We start from the raw sequence: 15,317 nt of genomic DNA, 5'->3' as shown, positions 1-15,317 counted from the left end.
TCGGACAACTCCATTTCAGTACGCCACGTTTCCAAAACGTATCTAGGACGTTAACTGACTGTATCATGGGCACGGTTCGGAAAATAAAAAATTTGAAAAAATTACATGGAAAATACAAAATGAATAAAATAACATAAACATTTCTCAACAGTTCATTCAGTTAGAGCAGGTTACTACTCTTGGAACAGGAATTGGAGCCGTCGGGGATCTCTTCCAAAATTGTCAATGATGTCTTCACACTTCACACGTCGAATTCAGGATAACATTGGCCCCCCCCCCCCTGCATTTTTTTCTGCGGACGCCCATGTAGACTAAATAAACAATGAAAATATGAGAAATAAACACAGTGAAAAATATTCTGAAAGAAATTAGTTCCGGTATAATGCGGCGTTATGGACAAGCAGAAAAAATTAAATAAATAATAAGCTAGTGAAAATTACCAACAACAGAGGGAGGTGGCAGCTACAGTACGAGACCAAATGAGTTAGTATACGAGTAATTTGGTCAAGGGAATGAGAGGTTGCAGACAGTGGAGAAAAAGTATGAGAAAGATTTAGTGGAGATACTAGTGCTACTCATGTATCAACTTGGTGTGCATGGTGAAGAGTTATGAAGCAGTGGCATAATAAGGTGTAGATCTATTTTAATTTAGCACGAATAAGTGGATGACTACAATTTTGGCAATTTATTAATAAGTTTGGTGCGCCCGTTTCACCTAATTACTGTAAGTGGAGAATGCAGAACGAATTACGTACAGTGGTTCCTCGGTTAACGAGCTTAATTCGTTCTAGAAGGTTGCTTGTTAACCGAAACCATTGTTTCAATGGGTTTTTGGGTAATTGGTTCCAGCTCACCGAAAATTGCCTAAAATCAACAAAAAAGGGTAGTAAAGTACACTTACTTTGAGGTGTGTATGTAGAAGGCTCCTGGATGATGATGATGGGAATTAGAATGGGGGTGGAGGAGAAGGGAGAAGAGAAGGCATTGGGGTGGAAGAGAAGTCACCCCATGGCGCCATTTCACCCATAAAATTTTAGTTCTCTTGGTGTAATTCAAGATTACAGTAGTACCCCGATTTACGCGGTCAATTGAACCCATGGGATACCGCGTAAAGTGAACAACAGAACATATGGGATTAATTGAAATAGAGACTGGGCAAACCCCCAAACTCCACTTTTTCAGACACAATACCTATGTTGTAGTAAAAATTACATCTTAATTTTATGATGGTATGCACACACAATTAATAATTAAGAGAAATATCAATAATTTTAGTTTTTTTAACACTTACATCAGTAGAAAAGATGGCTGGGCACACAGGGATGGGGGGTTGATTCCGAGGCAGAGGGCAGATTATTGGCCCTCACCTGTATCACCTGTATCACTTGTATCACTATCCACCACATAGACTTGCAGGGCCTCTTTGTCAAACCCCTCAAAGTCCATTTTAGTCCATATCCTCACTATCACTGATTTAGGCCGGCTGTGGTTGGTGGTGGGTGAAGAACTCGGTAATGTTTTGATGACTGGGCGACCTTATGCGCATCCTGCCCGCGCCGCTTCCCGCGTATATGAGTAGATGTACCGCGGAAAGTGAAAGTTCGGTTCTGGCGAGGCACCACGTAAATGAGAAATCGCGGAAAGTGAAACCGCGTAAAGCGGGGTAATACTGTATTTTCTTTATATCAACACTGCACTGTATTATATATTGCCACTATGTAAAATAAATTTCAAAATGACCAATAATTTGCTTGGAAACACAGAAAAAAGCATTTAGTTGAAGAGTCTCAAGCAAGATGTTACCTCCACTGAAAAGACACAGAGACTGACGCCTGTATGGTGTGTTGACAGACTGTATGGTACGCAAAAAACTAGCTTCCTATACTTCAATTATGTTCAATAATTGTTAAAATGACTAAAAAATTTGATATAAAACTTTTAAAATTATTGAATAGTATAAACTTCTTGATATTTACTAAAATAGTAAGGAATTTAAGCCCTAGAACCGATTACTATATTGGCGGACTAATACTACAGCTGGTGGACCGCCAAGGGCAAGCGAAAACGTGTTGAGGTCGGTTCGTAAAAAACTCGTTAATCGAGGGATTGCTCGTTAACCGAAGTTAAGAATCTTATGGAAGGAAACTCGTTAATCGAAATCTCGTTATCAGAGGCGCTCGTTAACCGAGGGGATCAATGTACAGATAAATATCCATTTCCTGTATTTCACTCCACATTCCCATAACCCCCCTTGTTTTCTCTAACTTTTCAGTAATACACAAAGCCATTCCATCTTTCTTTGACTAATTAAGAAGTACAGTATACATTACATTATGCAATACATTACCATACACACAATATGAAAACCGGAGTCCTGTCTGATGTTAAAATGTGTCAATCCAACATAAACATATAGAAGTACACATAAATTACCCAACCTGAGAAGAAGTACAAAAAAAATTAAACTTCTAAAAATAAAGAACATAAAGATGACAATATGAACACTTAAAAATGGCCAAGTTTATGGCTAATATGGTGAAATTCATATCTTCATGTAATCCCATATTATTAACAATAAAGTTTTTCAGATAGGAATGTTAAAGGAAAAATATTATAATACAAATAATTATTGACTAAATACTGACCAGAAACCCATGGCTGTAACACATACAATAATAAAACTATAATATGTAGTACAATACAGGTGCTCCTCTACTTACCAACGAGTTACGTTCCTGAGGCTTGTTTGTAAGTCCAACTTTATTCTTGTAGATATCAAACATATTTGTAAAAATTAAAAAATTATGGATATTTAGTACAGCTATACCCTTTAAACCTGGCTCACTCTTCTCCTCTTAGGTGATGTTTGTTCTATCTGGAATTTTCTTCAAAATAATCCAGTCTCATCCACCCTCAGTGATGATGTTTGTATCTCTGAAAGTTTTTAAGTTGAACATTCTTAAGTAGAGGAGCACCTGAATAGCAATAAATAAAAAATATAAATACTTTATAAAGTGCTGGATATTTGTTTAGTGCAGTCTGTTCTCTTATTTATATTTCAGTGATGGGAATAACGGCACAATAACGGACAGGACAAGTGACCAACACTGTATAGGTTAAGAGAATATTATACATACATTCTTTTCCTTTGAAGCAGTACTGTATAACTGTGTATATAATGTAAATTGAGGAAAACTACTAAAATATAAAATATATTGTATAAATAAAAACAAAACTAACTCACAGTAATCATGAAGAAATTAGGCACGTGATAACAAACCCCACTCGCCAAGCAGCGGAATTTTACGGAATCACTCTCACTTTAGTGAACTAGCTCACTAAATCAAGCAAAAATAACGGAAAGTTCGATTTAGCGAAAATTTCAAATTAACGGAAAGGGGTCGCTCAAACTAGTCTGTTAAATCGAGAAAATACTGTACTCCATTACATGATTCAGAGTGGATAACATAAATGAACACCAACGCTATGTCAGTAATCGGCGGGATCTTACATTGAATGGAGCGAGTAATTATCAAGGAGATATCGCAAGATGTGAGAGATGCTATCATTGCCCTTCACAACAAAGGTATACGTAACGCTAAGATAGCACAGTGAACTGGGGTGAGTGAACCCACAGTATCACGATGGGTGAGGCGCCATGATACAACTGGTGCCACACTGAAACTTACAACCACAAATGTCTTACTATAGGTGGATGGGAGGTTCTGTTGCCTGCAAGTCACTTAATTTGAAATCTTAATTCGGTGTTAAACCAATGCAATTTACATATCAGTAACATGGCAGATCCCATGTAGACTGATGTATTGTATAATGGTGTAGCTGTTCACTCTAATATCAAGTACAGTGAACCCTCACTTTACGCGGTACCCTGCCAGAACCGGAATTCCCACTTTACGCGGTGCATCTACTCATATACGCAGGTGAAGTATAATTTTTTTATTTAGCTCATAAAATTCATACAAATTACCCGGCCAGAATATAATTTCCATTGCTGGAATTCTTACAATTTGATGATTATTTTGAATATAAGCATCATAGATTTTGCATTAGACAAACAAATTTTAGATCTAATGCAAGTATTTTGTTTACTCAGAGCAAATATGTTAACTTTTGTGCAAAATATATGACGTGTATATTCAAAATATTCCTGGTCTTGCAAGGAATCCAGCAATGTCAATTATATTATCCTAACTTTAGTCTGAGGTATTATTTATCACTAAAAATGTAAATATACTGTTATAACCCAAACATTTCTCTGGTAGGGAGGGAAGGTGGGGGTGAGGGGTAGGGAGGGAGGGAGGGACCCAGGGAGCAGGTGGGAAGAGGGGGGGAAGTGGAGTATTTTGATTGACAGATAGTGTCGAGAAGAATATTTTTTTTTTTTAACTGAAGATATTTGTTTTTGCTCATAAAATTCATACAAATTACCCGGCCAGAATATAATTTACATTGCTGGAATTCTTACAATTTGATGATCATTTTGAATATAAACATCATAGATTTTGCATTAGACATACAAATTTTAGATCTAATAAGTATTTTGTTTACTCTGAGTAAATATGTTATCTTTTGTGCAAAATATATGACATTTATATTCAAAATATTCCTGGTCTTACAAGGAATCCAGCAATGTCAATTATATTATCCTAACTTTAGTTTGAGGTATTATTTATTACTATACCTTAAAATCTAGTGTTTCCCCCATAAAATTAAGATGTTATTTTTACTAAAACATAGGTATTGTGTCAGAAAAAGTGGAGTTTGGGGGTCGGCCCAGTCTCTATTTCAATTAATCCCATATGTTATGTTGTTCGCTTTACGCGTTTCTCGCTCTACGAGGGCCTCTGTGGGTTCAATTGACCGCGTAAAGTGAGGGTTCACTGTACTAGTTTCTTAGTCATTCTTCATAAATCAGACATAACATGAACAACATGAGTTGGCTTATTGAGAAACCCAGTATGAATGATACTCTGTTTGTACAACGATGTACTGGTGAAATGTTCGTTTTGAGTTCGCTCTCAGTCTCAGTTATGATGTTCTGGAACATTTCCATTTAATATATATTTCAGTGTTATTGTATCCATCAGTCATGCCTTACTTCTATCCAGCACGATACATACATTAATATAGCTTAATGGATTTCATGTTATGTAGAAGTATCTAGTAATGTATGCCATACAAGAATGACTCTCTCCCCTAATCCTACCCACATCTCTAGCTATTGCTGATATGGCGAGCAAGCATACTAACTTATGATGATGCACAGGGGATCATATCAAAGCATTGTCTAGCATAGTGACAGAAAATCTAGATACTTTTGGGGGGACTGTACATGGTTCATAAATGGGGCTATGTGGACCATAACTTCATAAGCACCAAAAAAAGAAAAACACCAGAAATTGTGGCTATTAAAGTTTTGGAAATTGGAACTCATTACAGTATGTCTTGAATTAATTGTGATAGCACAATCATACTTGTAACAAATTAAAGCTTACATACTCAGGATTATGTTGCCATAATCAGATAATAGCAATTTTATCCTGATTGCTGTATAAGTAATTATGAAAATGACCATAACCTTAGCAATTTAAAGGCATCAGATTTTGGTGATACTTGAATATTTTGATATAGGATACTCATAAACATCATAACCAATTATAATTAATCAGTACTGAAAATGTCAAAGAGATTATAGTGATCATAATAACAATTACCTAAACCCCATTTTCTGGTAAAACATCAATGTACATATTGGAAATAAAGATATGGTAATACAAACAAAAGATTATTGCATGCAAAATAATGTAGTGCACACACCGGATTAAGTGGCCAAGCAGTTCCCTACACGTCATTCACCGCATGATACCACTGGAACGTCTCGACAGATGGAGAGAAGAGACACACCCCATGCCAGCACCATGAACTTACAAGTGACAATTCCTTTACAGAAATTGGATTTTCAACCCTACAAACTACCATTTCAGAAACGAGAGGCAATAGGTGCGGGAAGACAATAGGATAAAAAAAATGACTGAGGTGGCATGAATGAAGTTATGGTCTGCATAGCCTAAAATATCATAATTAATATCAAATTATAAGTTTGCAACATGTGGAGCAATGAGTGATATACAGTCAAGTATATGAAATATCCAGAAACTAGGTCTTAAGTTTGTTTTACATACAGTATTTCTGGGTATTTTCAAGTCTCATAATGGGTGACTTGTTCCTACACACAGTTACCTACTCCCACATTATGTAGCATACTGAAACATTCTAAAAAGTGGGTGAGTTTTCATCATGAACAGAATTTTACTACAGTATTCTAGTACAGGGTGTATATGTCAAGAACAATTATGGAATAGTTTAAACAGGTATCAGTGAAGACAAACATTAAAATGCCTCATTATGTGAAATTCATAATTCAATAATTCAACTCTTAATCAATTTAAAAATAGATTACAATTTACAGAATGCAGCTTGGTTAGTTTATTTTCCAATGGAAAAATGTAAATACACAACTTTTTTGTAGGTACAAGTATGTGCATATATGGGACACGATTATGCCTACTGTGCTACAGATTGTCCATGTGAGGGAAAAAACATTCTCAAGTACTATATACTGTATGTGAATAAAGGTTAAATTTACAGTACAGTGAGCCCTTCAAATTCGCGGGGTTTAGGTTCTCAAAATGGCCGCGAATCGCCAAATCCAAGAATAATATTTGCTGACCAAGGGGGGAGCAGGGGTCACATTTTTACTTGTGTACAAAGAAATGTGTTTGCCCTTAGGATAATTATTTCTTTTACCTGTATATATATATATATATATATATATATATATATATATATATATATATATATATATATATAATGTGTGTGTGTGTATAGACAAACACACAAAACACATACAAATAAATAATAATGGGAAGTTCCTCTCACAAATAATCAGAAACAAATGTAGTATTAAAAATGTTGAGGGTAGACTTGAGGGTAGACTCAACATTTTAATACTACATTTGTTTCTGATTATTTGTGAGAGGAACTTCCCATTACTATTTATCTGTATGTGTTATGTGTGTGTGTGTGTCTACGCACACACATGTACAATGCAGGTAAAGGAAATTATGGTCTCTAGAGCGAATGGCTCCTTGTCCCGGCTGTGAAAATGCCGGCAACTTTAAAACCAGCTGAAGACATTATTGGTTACATCCAGGGCGTCATCCGCGAATAATAGAGGGCAGCGAAATAGAAATCCGTGAATTAGCTAAGCATATTGTACTGTATTATATTTTTTACCTATTTTGTCCAATAATTTGGGCCTGGTAATAGAGCCTTGATGGTAAAATCCTATAGATGTAGAATGTATGCAAAAGATTTAATTTGGAAACAGGGACCCAATCTGTGTATAAATAGTACAGTACGTATAAACATACAAAAGACTTACAAAGATCAATAAATCATTATAACCCTTTCACTGTGGCTATAACATATAAGATTATGTGGTTAAAAATTGATGCGTGTGCCTGACAAGCAAAAAGGCAACTGTATTATACATAAGTATTTTTCTAACCAAGTTGAAATATGTATACTGTAGTTGAACTCAGCATATAAAATAATTTTTTTTCATTATACTTGTATAATAGAATTTTTTTTAAATGTCCGCACACAGGATATCCTGATTAATTAATGACGTTGCAGTGAAAGGGTTAATATACCCCTGTACACAGACAGGGATCTGGTCGTAACCTACATATGACAACCACATTCCTTATTTTACACCCTGTTCAGTCATGGAGGGCATATTGATACACAGTACATACTGTAACATCAGCTTAAGAGATTATTCTTACATACAATCATAGACAAAATTCTAGATATTGAAACACACAGAGCTTCAGGCTCAGATCATTAAATTCACAGTTTTGTTGAGATCATTTCCTATTACAAAGACCTGTGGTCATCACATCCAATCATTTCCAATTTTCAGGGGTAGACTATCACTACAGTATTGACAATCAAAAACACACATGAAAGACATGGTTATTGTGCAAAAACTTGTACTGTGAAGTTAACCGGGCAGTAATCTCATAAGGCACATTTTATGTGCATATTTATATCTAAACATTTAAAGTATGAGCAGCATCTAAAAAGGATTTTGTTAGGGAAAAGAATACTTGTACTGTGTTGCTTACAATTCTTGAACTTAATTCTTACTCATTGATTAAATATGAAATTCAAGCATTGTCCTTCACTTTACAGTACAGAGAGCAAACCAACAGTGTCAATATTTACATCACTTATTTAGCTATATTCTTATACCATATAGCATAAATCAATGAAAGACATTATTAGTTGATGTCATTCAAGCACATTACATTTGTATTGAATGACATTATCACCTGATGAAGCAATATCAAGTTAGAATCATAATGAAAGACCATATTTGCAAATGAATTTCCGTCAAGTCAAAATCAAGGAATATTTCAATGATTCTTTCACTTCATCTGTACATATGGCTTAAAAAGTGTAATGTAAAATACACACTCCATCAATCAATTGTAATTCTAAAGTACTACTTTTGTGTTAGATATTATAAAAACTAATTTTAATTCAGAACAATCTCAGCTAAAGTAGAATTCATTTCATCTCCTTAATTGTAAGATTTTGTTTATAATGGATTTTTTATGTCTGCAGAAGGAAACATTATACGTATACATTCTTCAAAATAGTATATACAGTATTAGCCTTCGAATTTCCATTAATCAGGATTTTCCAAATTTTGGGTGAATCGCCAAAGTGGCTTGTTTCTTTTGGCTTTCCTTAAGCATGAAAAAAGCCCCCCCAAATTTCTTCTCATTATTGGGCAGCACAAAGATTTACCTGAGTGCGAATTTTCAGAATCATGAGGATCTGGATGTTCATCAATTTCTACTTGTTCTTGTGAGGCAATTGGTGCTCCCACTGGAAGTTTGGCTGAATGGTCCATATAACCCAACTTGTTTCTACACTCTTTATCTAGTCAGTATTTGGGTGTGAGGAACACTTTGCGCATAAGAGTAGAAACAATGCTGGCAGCCTGCTTTTTTCCATGCATGTGGGGCTGAGCTGCAAAAATAATAGCAAAGAAAAAATTACCATAAGGAACTTCACAATTAAGTGACCTCCCCAAAATCTGATTCATCGTCATCATCAACACCATTGCCTTATGGCCATTTTTCACACTTGCATGGGTTAGCCACGGTTACTTGATTTCAGCTCTCCATGCTGCACAGTCTTATAGTTTCTCTTGTCAGGCTCCTAACTCTAATATAATTTCTTACAACCTCTCCCCATGTCAATCTTGGCTTACTCCTTGCTCTCCTCCCCTCCACATTTAGGCTCATGCACCTCTTGATCCAATTAGTCTCATCCATTCTCTCCAAATGCCCAAGCCAACTCAGCTTGCCTCTACACAGAACTTCACCAATACTCTCAAAATCCAGCCTCCCTCTTAGCTCTGAACAGGGTCTCCTGTCTTTCAGTGTCACTTTACACATCCACCTCACCATTCTCATTTCCTTCCCATATTAAGAGTGGAATGATTCATAAAGCTTTCCTTGATGCACCTTGTACTTACTTACCAAAGACCTGTACAGTACAGTACTCAAATTATTTCATTGTTCATACTTGCAAAGAGAAATCTTTCATAATTTTTTTGCCCAGTAAATAAGAAAAAAAAATGCCTTGGTGTACAGTATATGAGATGGTGAAAAATACAAGTTAATATGCAAAAATAAGGGTGACCAAGAACTGAATTATAGGCTGCATTTATGAAAAATTCATGGCATTCACAGACCTGGGATGTGTGGCACCTGTAGTATGCATGAACATGAAGGGAGTGCTGGAGAAACATGGAGATTTGATCCTAAAAGGATGTTTCACCAAGATGTCAGGCATTTTTCTTATGCCTTTTAAATTCTTCTCACCTCAGGGATTGGATACAGTTACAGGTTGAACCTCTCCAATCCGGCACCCTCGGGACCTGACCAGAGCTGGACCATAGAATTTTCTGAACCACAGGTGGTCAATATTGCATACAGTATTACAGTACCAAAAATGGTACAAGTTCATGTATACACAGCCTCAGGAATGCTGGTCAATGCTCGCCATAGCAACACAACCCAGCTTGAATGTTGCCTCCACCTACCCCATAGCAATGGGGTTTCCTCACATCAGTCCCCCTTCCCCATGAGGTTACACTGATGAGTTTAGCATGGCAACAATGCCACCATCGATGTTAACAGATACAAACAAAAATAAAATTGTCCTGTAAATCTTCATTTGTATCAGATATTTGTAGATTTAAAGTGGCATATACAGTGAATGAGGTTCTGCACTTCATGAAGCAGCATAAAGAAAGAATATATAAAAACCCTAGGCAGTGAGTAAATAGCATTTGAAAAGGATGAAAATGTTTGATATGTCATTTGGACAAGTAATTATACAGATATGAAATTGTGGACAACAGATCCTTAATCAGCATGTTCAAGAGTACATTATACAGTACAGTGGTCCCTCGGTTAACGAGCACAATCCGTTCCAGCAGGCTATTCGTTAACCGAAACCATTGTTTCAATGGGTTTTTGGGTAATTGGTTCCAGCTCAACGAAAATTGCCTGAATTCAACAAAAGAGGTAGAAATGTACACTTTCTTTGAGGTGTGTATGTAGAAGGCTCATGGATGATGATGTAAATTTGAAGTGGGAGGTGCAGGAGGAGAAGGGAGAAGAGAAGGAAGTGGAGGTGGAGGAGAAGCATTTTACTGCTTCTTGGAAGGTGAGTCACCTTCCATGAAAATGTCAGGAGCCTCTGGACTGACAGATTCTCCACCAGGAACATCCTCTCTCCTTCTTGAAGTGGAAGGCTGAGGGCTAGCATCTTGTTCCCTCTGCCTTTTACTGAAGAAAGTGTCAATAGTGATCTATGGGGCATCTCTCCTCCTCATCATTAACATTTGTTTAAAGAAGGAGACCATTGTGTCCTCAACATGACACAAAGTTACAGACTTTTCCACATCTGGGTGCTTTGAAGCCAGTTCCCTGAACTTCTCCTAGTGGTAAATCACATCTTTCAACTCTGAAATTGACATATGGTCATCACTTTCCCTTTCCTCCTCACCACTGTCAGCCTCTACCTGTAACATCTCATCCAGTTGCTTCAAGTCATCAGGAGTAAGTTCCTCCTCATAAGACCTCACAAGCTCTTCCACATCCTCCTCCTCCACTTCAAGGTCCAATGACTGACCAATGGACACTATCTCCTGTTCCAACTCTGTTTCTTCCTCAAATCCCTCAAAATCATGGACGACTGATGGCCACAGTGCTTTACATGAAGAATTGAGGGATCTAGTGGAGACTTCTTGCCATGATGACACAATCAATTTTACAGCCTCCAGGATGTAGAATTGTGTCTTCCAGAACTGTTTCAGTGTTAGTTAAGGATCAGTGGAAGTTGCCTGATGACACCTCCTAAACATTTTCTTCATGTACAACTTCTTGAAGTTGCTGATCACATTCTGGTCCATTGGCTGTATGAATGATGTAGTGTTGGGAGGCAAAAACAACACTTTCACAAAGTCAAATTGATACTCCAAAGTTCTGGCAAGTTCAGGGTCATGCCCAGGGGCATTATCCATGTGGAGAAGAGCCTTTAAAAGGAGTTTATTGGTGGTTAGGTAGCTCTTGACAGAAGGGCAAAACACCTCAACAGCCCATTCATTAAAGAGCTGTCTTGTCACCCATGCCTTACGGTTGGACTTCCAATAAACTCCAAGCTTTCCTCTTACCACCTTTTCTTGCTTGAACACCCTGGGGTTCTCAGAGTGGTAGACAAGCATAGGCTTCAGTCAGAAATCCCCTGAAGCATTGGCACCAAGCAATAGAGTGAGACGGCCTTTCGTGGGTTTATGCCCAGGTAAAGAGGCTTCATCTCTGTTGATGAATGTTCTTTTGGGCATCCTTTTCCAAAACAGCCCAGTTTCCTCCACATTGAACACTTGCTGTGGAAGAAAATTTTCTTCATCCACCATTTCTTTAAATTCCACTAAAAACTTTGCTGCCCCTTCCTTATCAGCACTAGCAACCTCACCATGCAAACTACACTAAAAATGTCACTTCTTTTCTTAAATTTTTCGAACCAGCCTTTGCTGGCCCTAAAATCTTCAAATTCTGTGCCTGAAGAACCAGGTTGCTCTGTCTTTAAATGTTCGTAAATCTCCCTGGCTCTTTCACAAATAAATTCAGTAGAAACTGAATCACCTTCCATCTGTTTTTCCCTAATCCAGATGAGAAGTAACCTCTCTGTTTCTGCAATTATGGATCTACTTTTAAACACTCTGGTAGATTTGTCTCTCACTTTCACTTCATTAAATTTGTCTTTCTGTGCAAGAATTGTCGACACAGTTGATATTGATGTATGTATATTATGTATGCTGTATGTATATTATGTATGTATATTATGTATGTGCTCCATTTATATACACTATTTATTCAGCCTAGCTAGCAGCGTGTGGCAATGTATTTACCATGTCCCACACGCTTAATTAATGTGCCTGGCGACATATGGGAGCTGTTAATGTATCACTTGCCATATGTCGCCTAAAGGCTAGTTGACCCCCAGACAGAGTAAGGAGCGCCACCTCCCTTGTGTACATATCTGTTTATCCAGTAAATAGAACCTACGAAAACTCTACAGGTGTTTGTGTTCGCTCCTGTAGATAGAACTTGATACCCAGAACACATGCATGGCGCAGTGAGTCATTTACCTGGATCATTATACAAGTGAAGTGTAAAGTTTGTGGCAAGACCGGCTTATGGACCCCTGCTCTGTGTCAACCACCGCTAATGGCCGTCTCTTCAAATAATTTATCGCAACTTTGAGCAGTGTCAGTGACAGTGATTTTCTGTGAATTGTATAGTGCATTGTGTGTTTAGTGCCATAACTGTGTGACCTTGTTCTAAAGGATTCCCAAGGTAAAAGGCATGTTCTGGGCATTTGTAAGGAGTAAAGTTCAGTGCATCCTCTTCTCGCCATGTCCAGAGGGTAACTGACTGTGAGTCGCCTCCTCTCCCTCACAGTGAGACACTGCCCGAGACACGCACACACACACACACGTACGAACACACTGACTGCGGCCATTCCTTTATATATATTTTATATGTATATAATCTACTTATCTGTGCATTTAAATAATTTTTTTTTTGTCTCAGATCTTGTTGATACGACGGGCTGACCGGTCAACACTGATTTAAGACACAGTACACAGATGAAGTAATTATGTCTCGTGCCTTACGCAGTCGTGGAGCCAACGCCTGGATGAGTCGGTTGGATGACAGCTCGGCAGAGATGGATGACCAGGCTGAACAGGACGCTCCAGCTCCCACCACATCGCGCAGCCCTTCACCTCGATCTTCAGCGTTGCCTTCAGAGATAATTGCTTTAATGAAGTTTATGAGGGATGAAAGGCGTCACAACTTTGCTACAAGACGTGTGGAGGACGAAGAAAGAAGGCAAGCAGAGGCAGAGAGAGACCACCAACGGAGATTGGAAGACAGTGCACGGTTTGGAGCTTTACTATCTCGCCTCACTGTTAACCAAGCCCCTGGCTCTAACACTGCCTCGGTATCGACTGGTTCAGATACCTCATCAACGCTTTCTTCACGCCCCCCAGCCCCACCTAAAGTGGCTGCTCAAACACCGTCCATCTTGAAGCCTGATGTGAATTTCCAGACTTTTCGTGAGTGGCGGCGACGGTGGACTGATTATGCTACAATGGTGGATCTCCAGAGTTTGTCACAGCCTAAACAACTTATTCAGCTGCGTATGTGCCTGTCCTTGGAAACTCAGCGTGTCTTGGAACATACATTGCAGGTACCTCCGACCTCTTCGTTGTCTGTAGAGGAGGTACTGGATATTCTACAACGGCACATCAAAGGGCAGCGGAATGAAGCTCTACGCAGGAGGGAATTGTTTAGCTGCAGACAGATGGAGGGCGAGACTTTTGATGCCTTTTATGCACGACTCAAGAGAGCCTCAGAAGAGGTAGATATATGCCCAGGTAACCACCAGCAGTGCAAGGAGACCCAGTTGAAGCAGGTGATCCTGATGGGTGTTAAGGACGAGGAGCTTGTCTAACGCCTCACCTCCCTCGACTCTTCCTCTTCTCTTAAGGATGTGTTGACGATATGTCGCTCCTATGAGGCTGCCAGGTGTGCCACCTCTGCCATCCGAGCTCCCCCTACAGCTGTACGTGCTGTGTCCCGGTACAAGAAGGACAAGAAGTCTACTCCACCGCCTTCGCCCACCACGCCCACGCCCAGCTCCTTTTGTAACAACTGTGGTAAGCAGCACGGAACACAGATGTGTCCAGCTGCTGAGTCTACCTGCAACAGTTGTGACCGTAAGGGCCACTGCTCACTCACAGTACGGTGCCCAGCCAAACGCATCCAGTGCAATGTGTGCGGTCGTCTGGGCCACTACGACAAGTGTTGCCCTACCAACAAACCCAAGGGGCAGCGTCGGCGGAAGCTTCAGCGCCATTCCACCAGTGAGGGCCGCCCACAGTCGTCCACTCAGAAGCATGACGACCGTGGACAACGCTCGAGCCATATTAGGAATGTGTGCTCCCCCTCGCGTCCCAGGACCAAAGTTCCCAAGTACATCAGCATCATCGTGACCTACGGCAGTGTGTCATCCCGTCTTCAGATGTTGCCCGACACCGGCGCTGATGCTACAGTCATCGGTCCCCGGCATTTGCAATGCTTGGGGCTCTCTCCAAGTGATCTAGGACCGCCCCCCAAGGATCTCCGCTTCACGGCAGATGGTTCACAGATGGCCCCAGCACCTAGGTTCACTCCAAGCACAGGTCACCTTTGGCAACAGGTCGTGTCAATCCTGGATTGATGTGCATAACGGTGTCCCGACTCCTTTGCTGTCCTACAGACATTGTCATGAGTTGGCCATCATCTCCCAGGGCTTCCCCAAACCTATTCTCGAGGTAAAACACGCCAACAGGGTGCAAAAAGGTGACCAAGTCTGCTCTGGAATCCAAGCCTCTCAAGAAGATGGTAGGCCCCCCCATGAGGATCCACTTGAGGGACGACGCGAAGCCCTTCGCTATCTACACCCCTCGACTGGTTCCCCTAGCCTTCCGCGAGGCGGTCAAAAACGAGCTGGACTCCATGGTTGCCCAAGAAATTATTGCACCAGCCGCTGATGACCCGTCTCCATGGTGTCACCCTATGGCAGTCGTCGCAAAA

At 39.5% G+C, this 15,317-nt stretch overlaps 1 protein-coding gene across 2 annotated transcripts in view; it reads right to left on the bottom strand.

The window, feature by feature from the left end:
• Positions 1-15,317, bottom strand: part of LOC121860633 (caspase-1-like) — an 87,964-nt gene that overhangs the window by 38,427 nt on the left and 34,220 nt on the right. Inside the window, exon 8 of one of the 2 annotated variants that reach the window (XM_042357894.1) lies at positions 7,382-9,126. The exons of the other annotated variant lie outside the window; for it this stretch is intronic. Within the exon in view, the coding sequence (XP_042213828.1) occupies positions 9,041-9,126 (86 nt within the window). The 3' untranslated portion in view covers positions 7,382-9,040. Of the gene's footprint in view, positions 1-7,381; positions 9,127-15,317 lie in introns of those variants that run through there. 2 annotated transcript variants of the gene reach the window in all.

Source organism: Homarus americanus, unplaced genomic scaffold (assembly GCF_018991925.1).
Source record: "Homarus americanus isolate GMGI-L3 unplaced genomic scaffold, GMGI_Hamer_2.0 scaffold11150, whole genome shotgun sequence".
NCBI classification, from domain to species: Eukaryota; Metazoa; Arthropoda; class Malacostraca; order Decapoda; family Nephropidae; genus Homarus; species Homarus americanus.
This window is presented reverse-complemented; position numbering and strand designations above follow the sequence as displayed.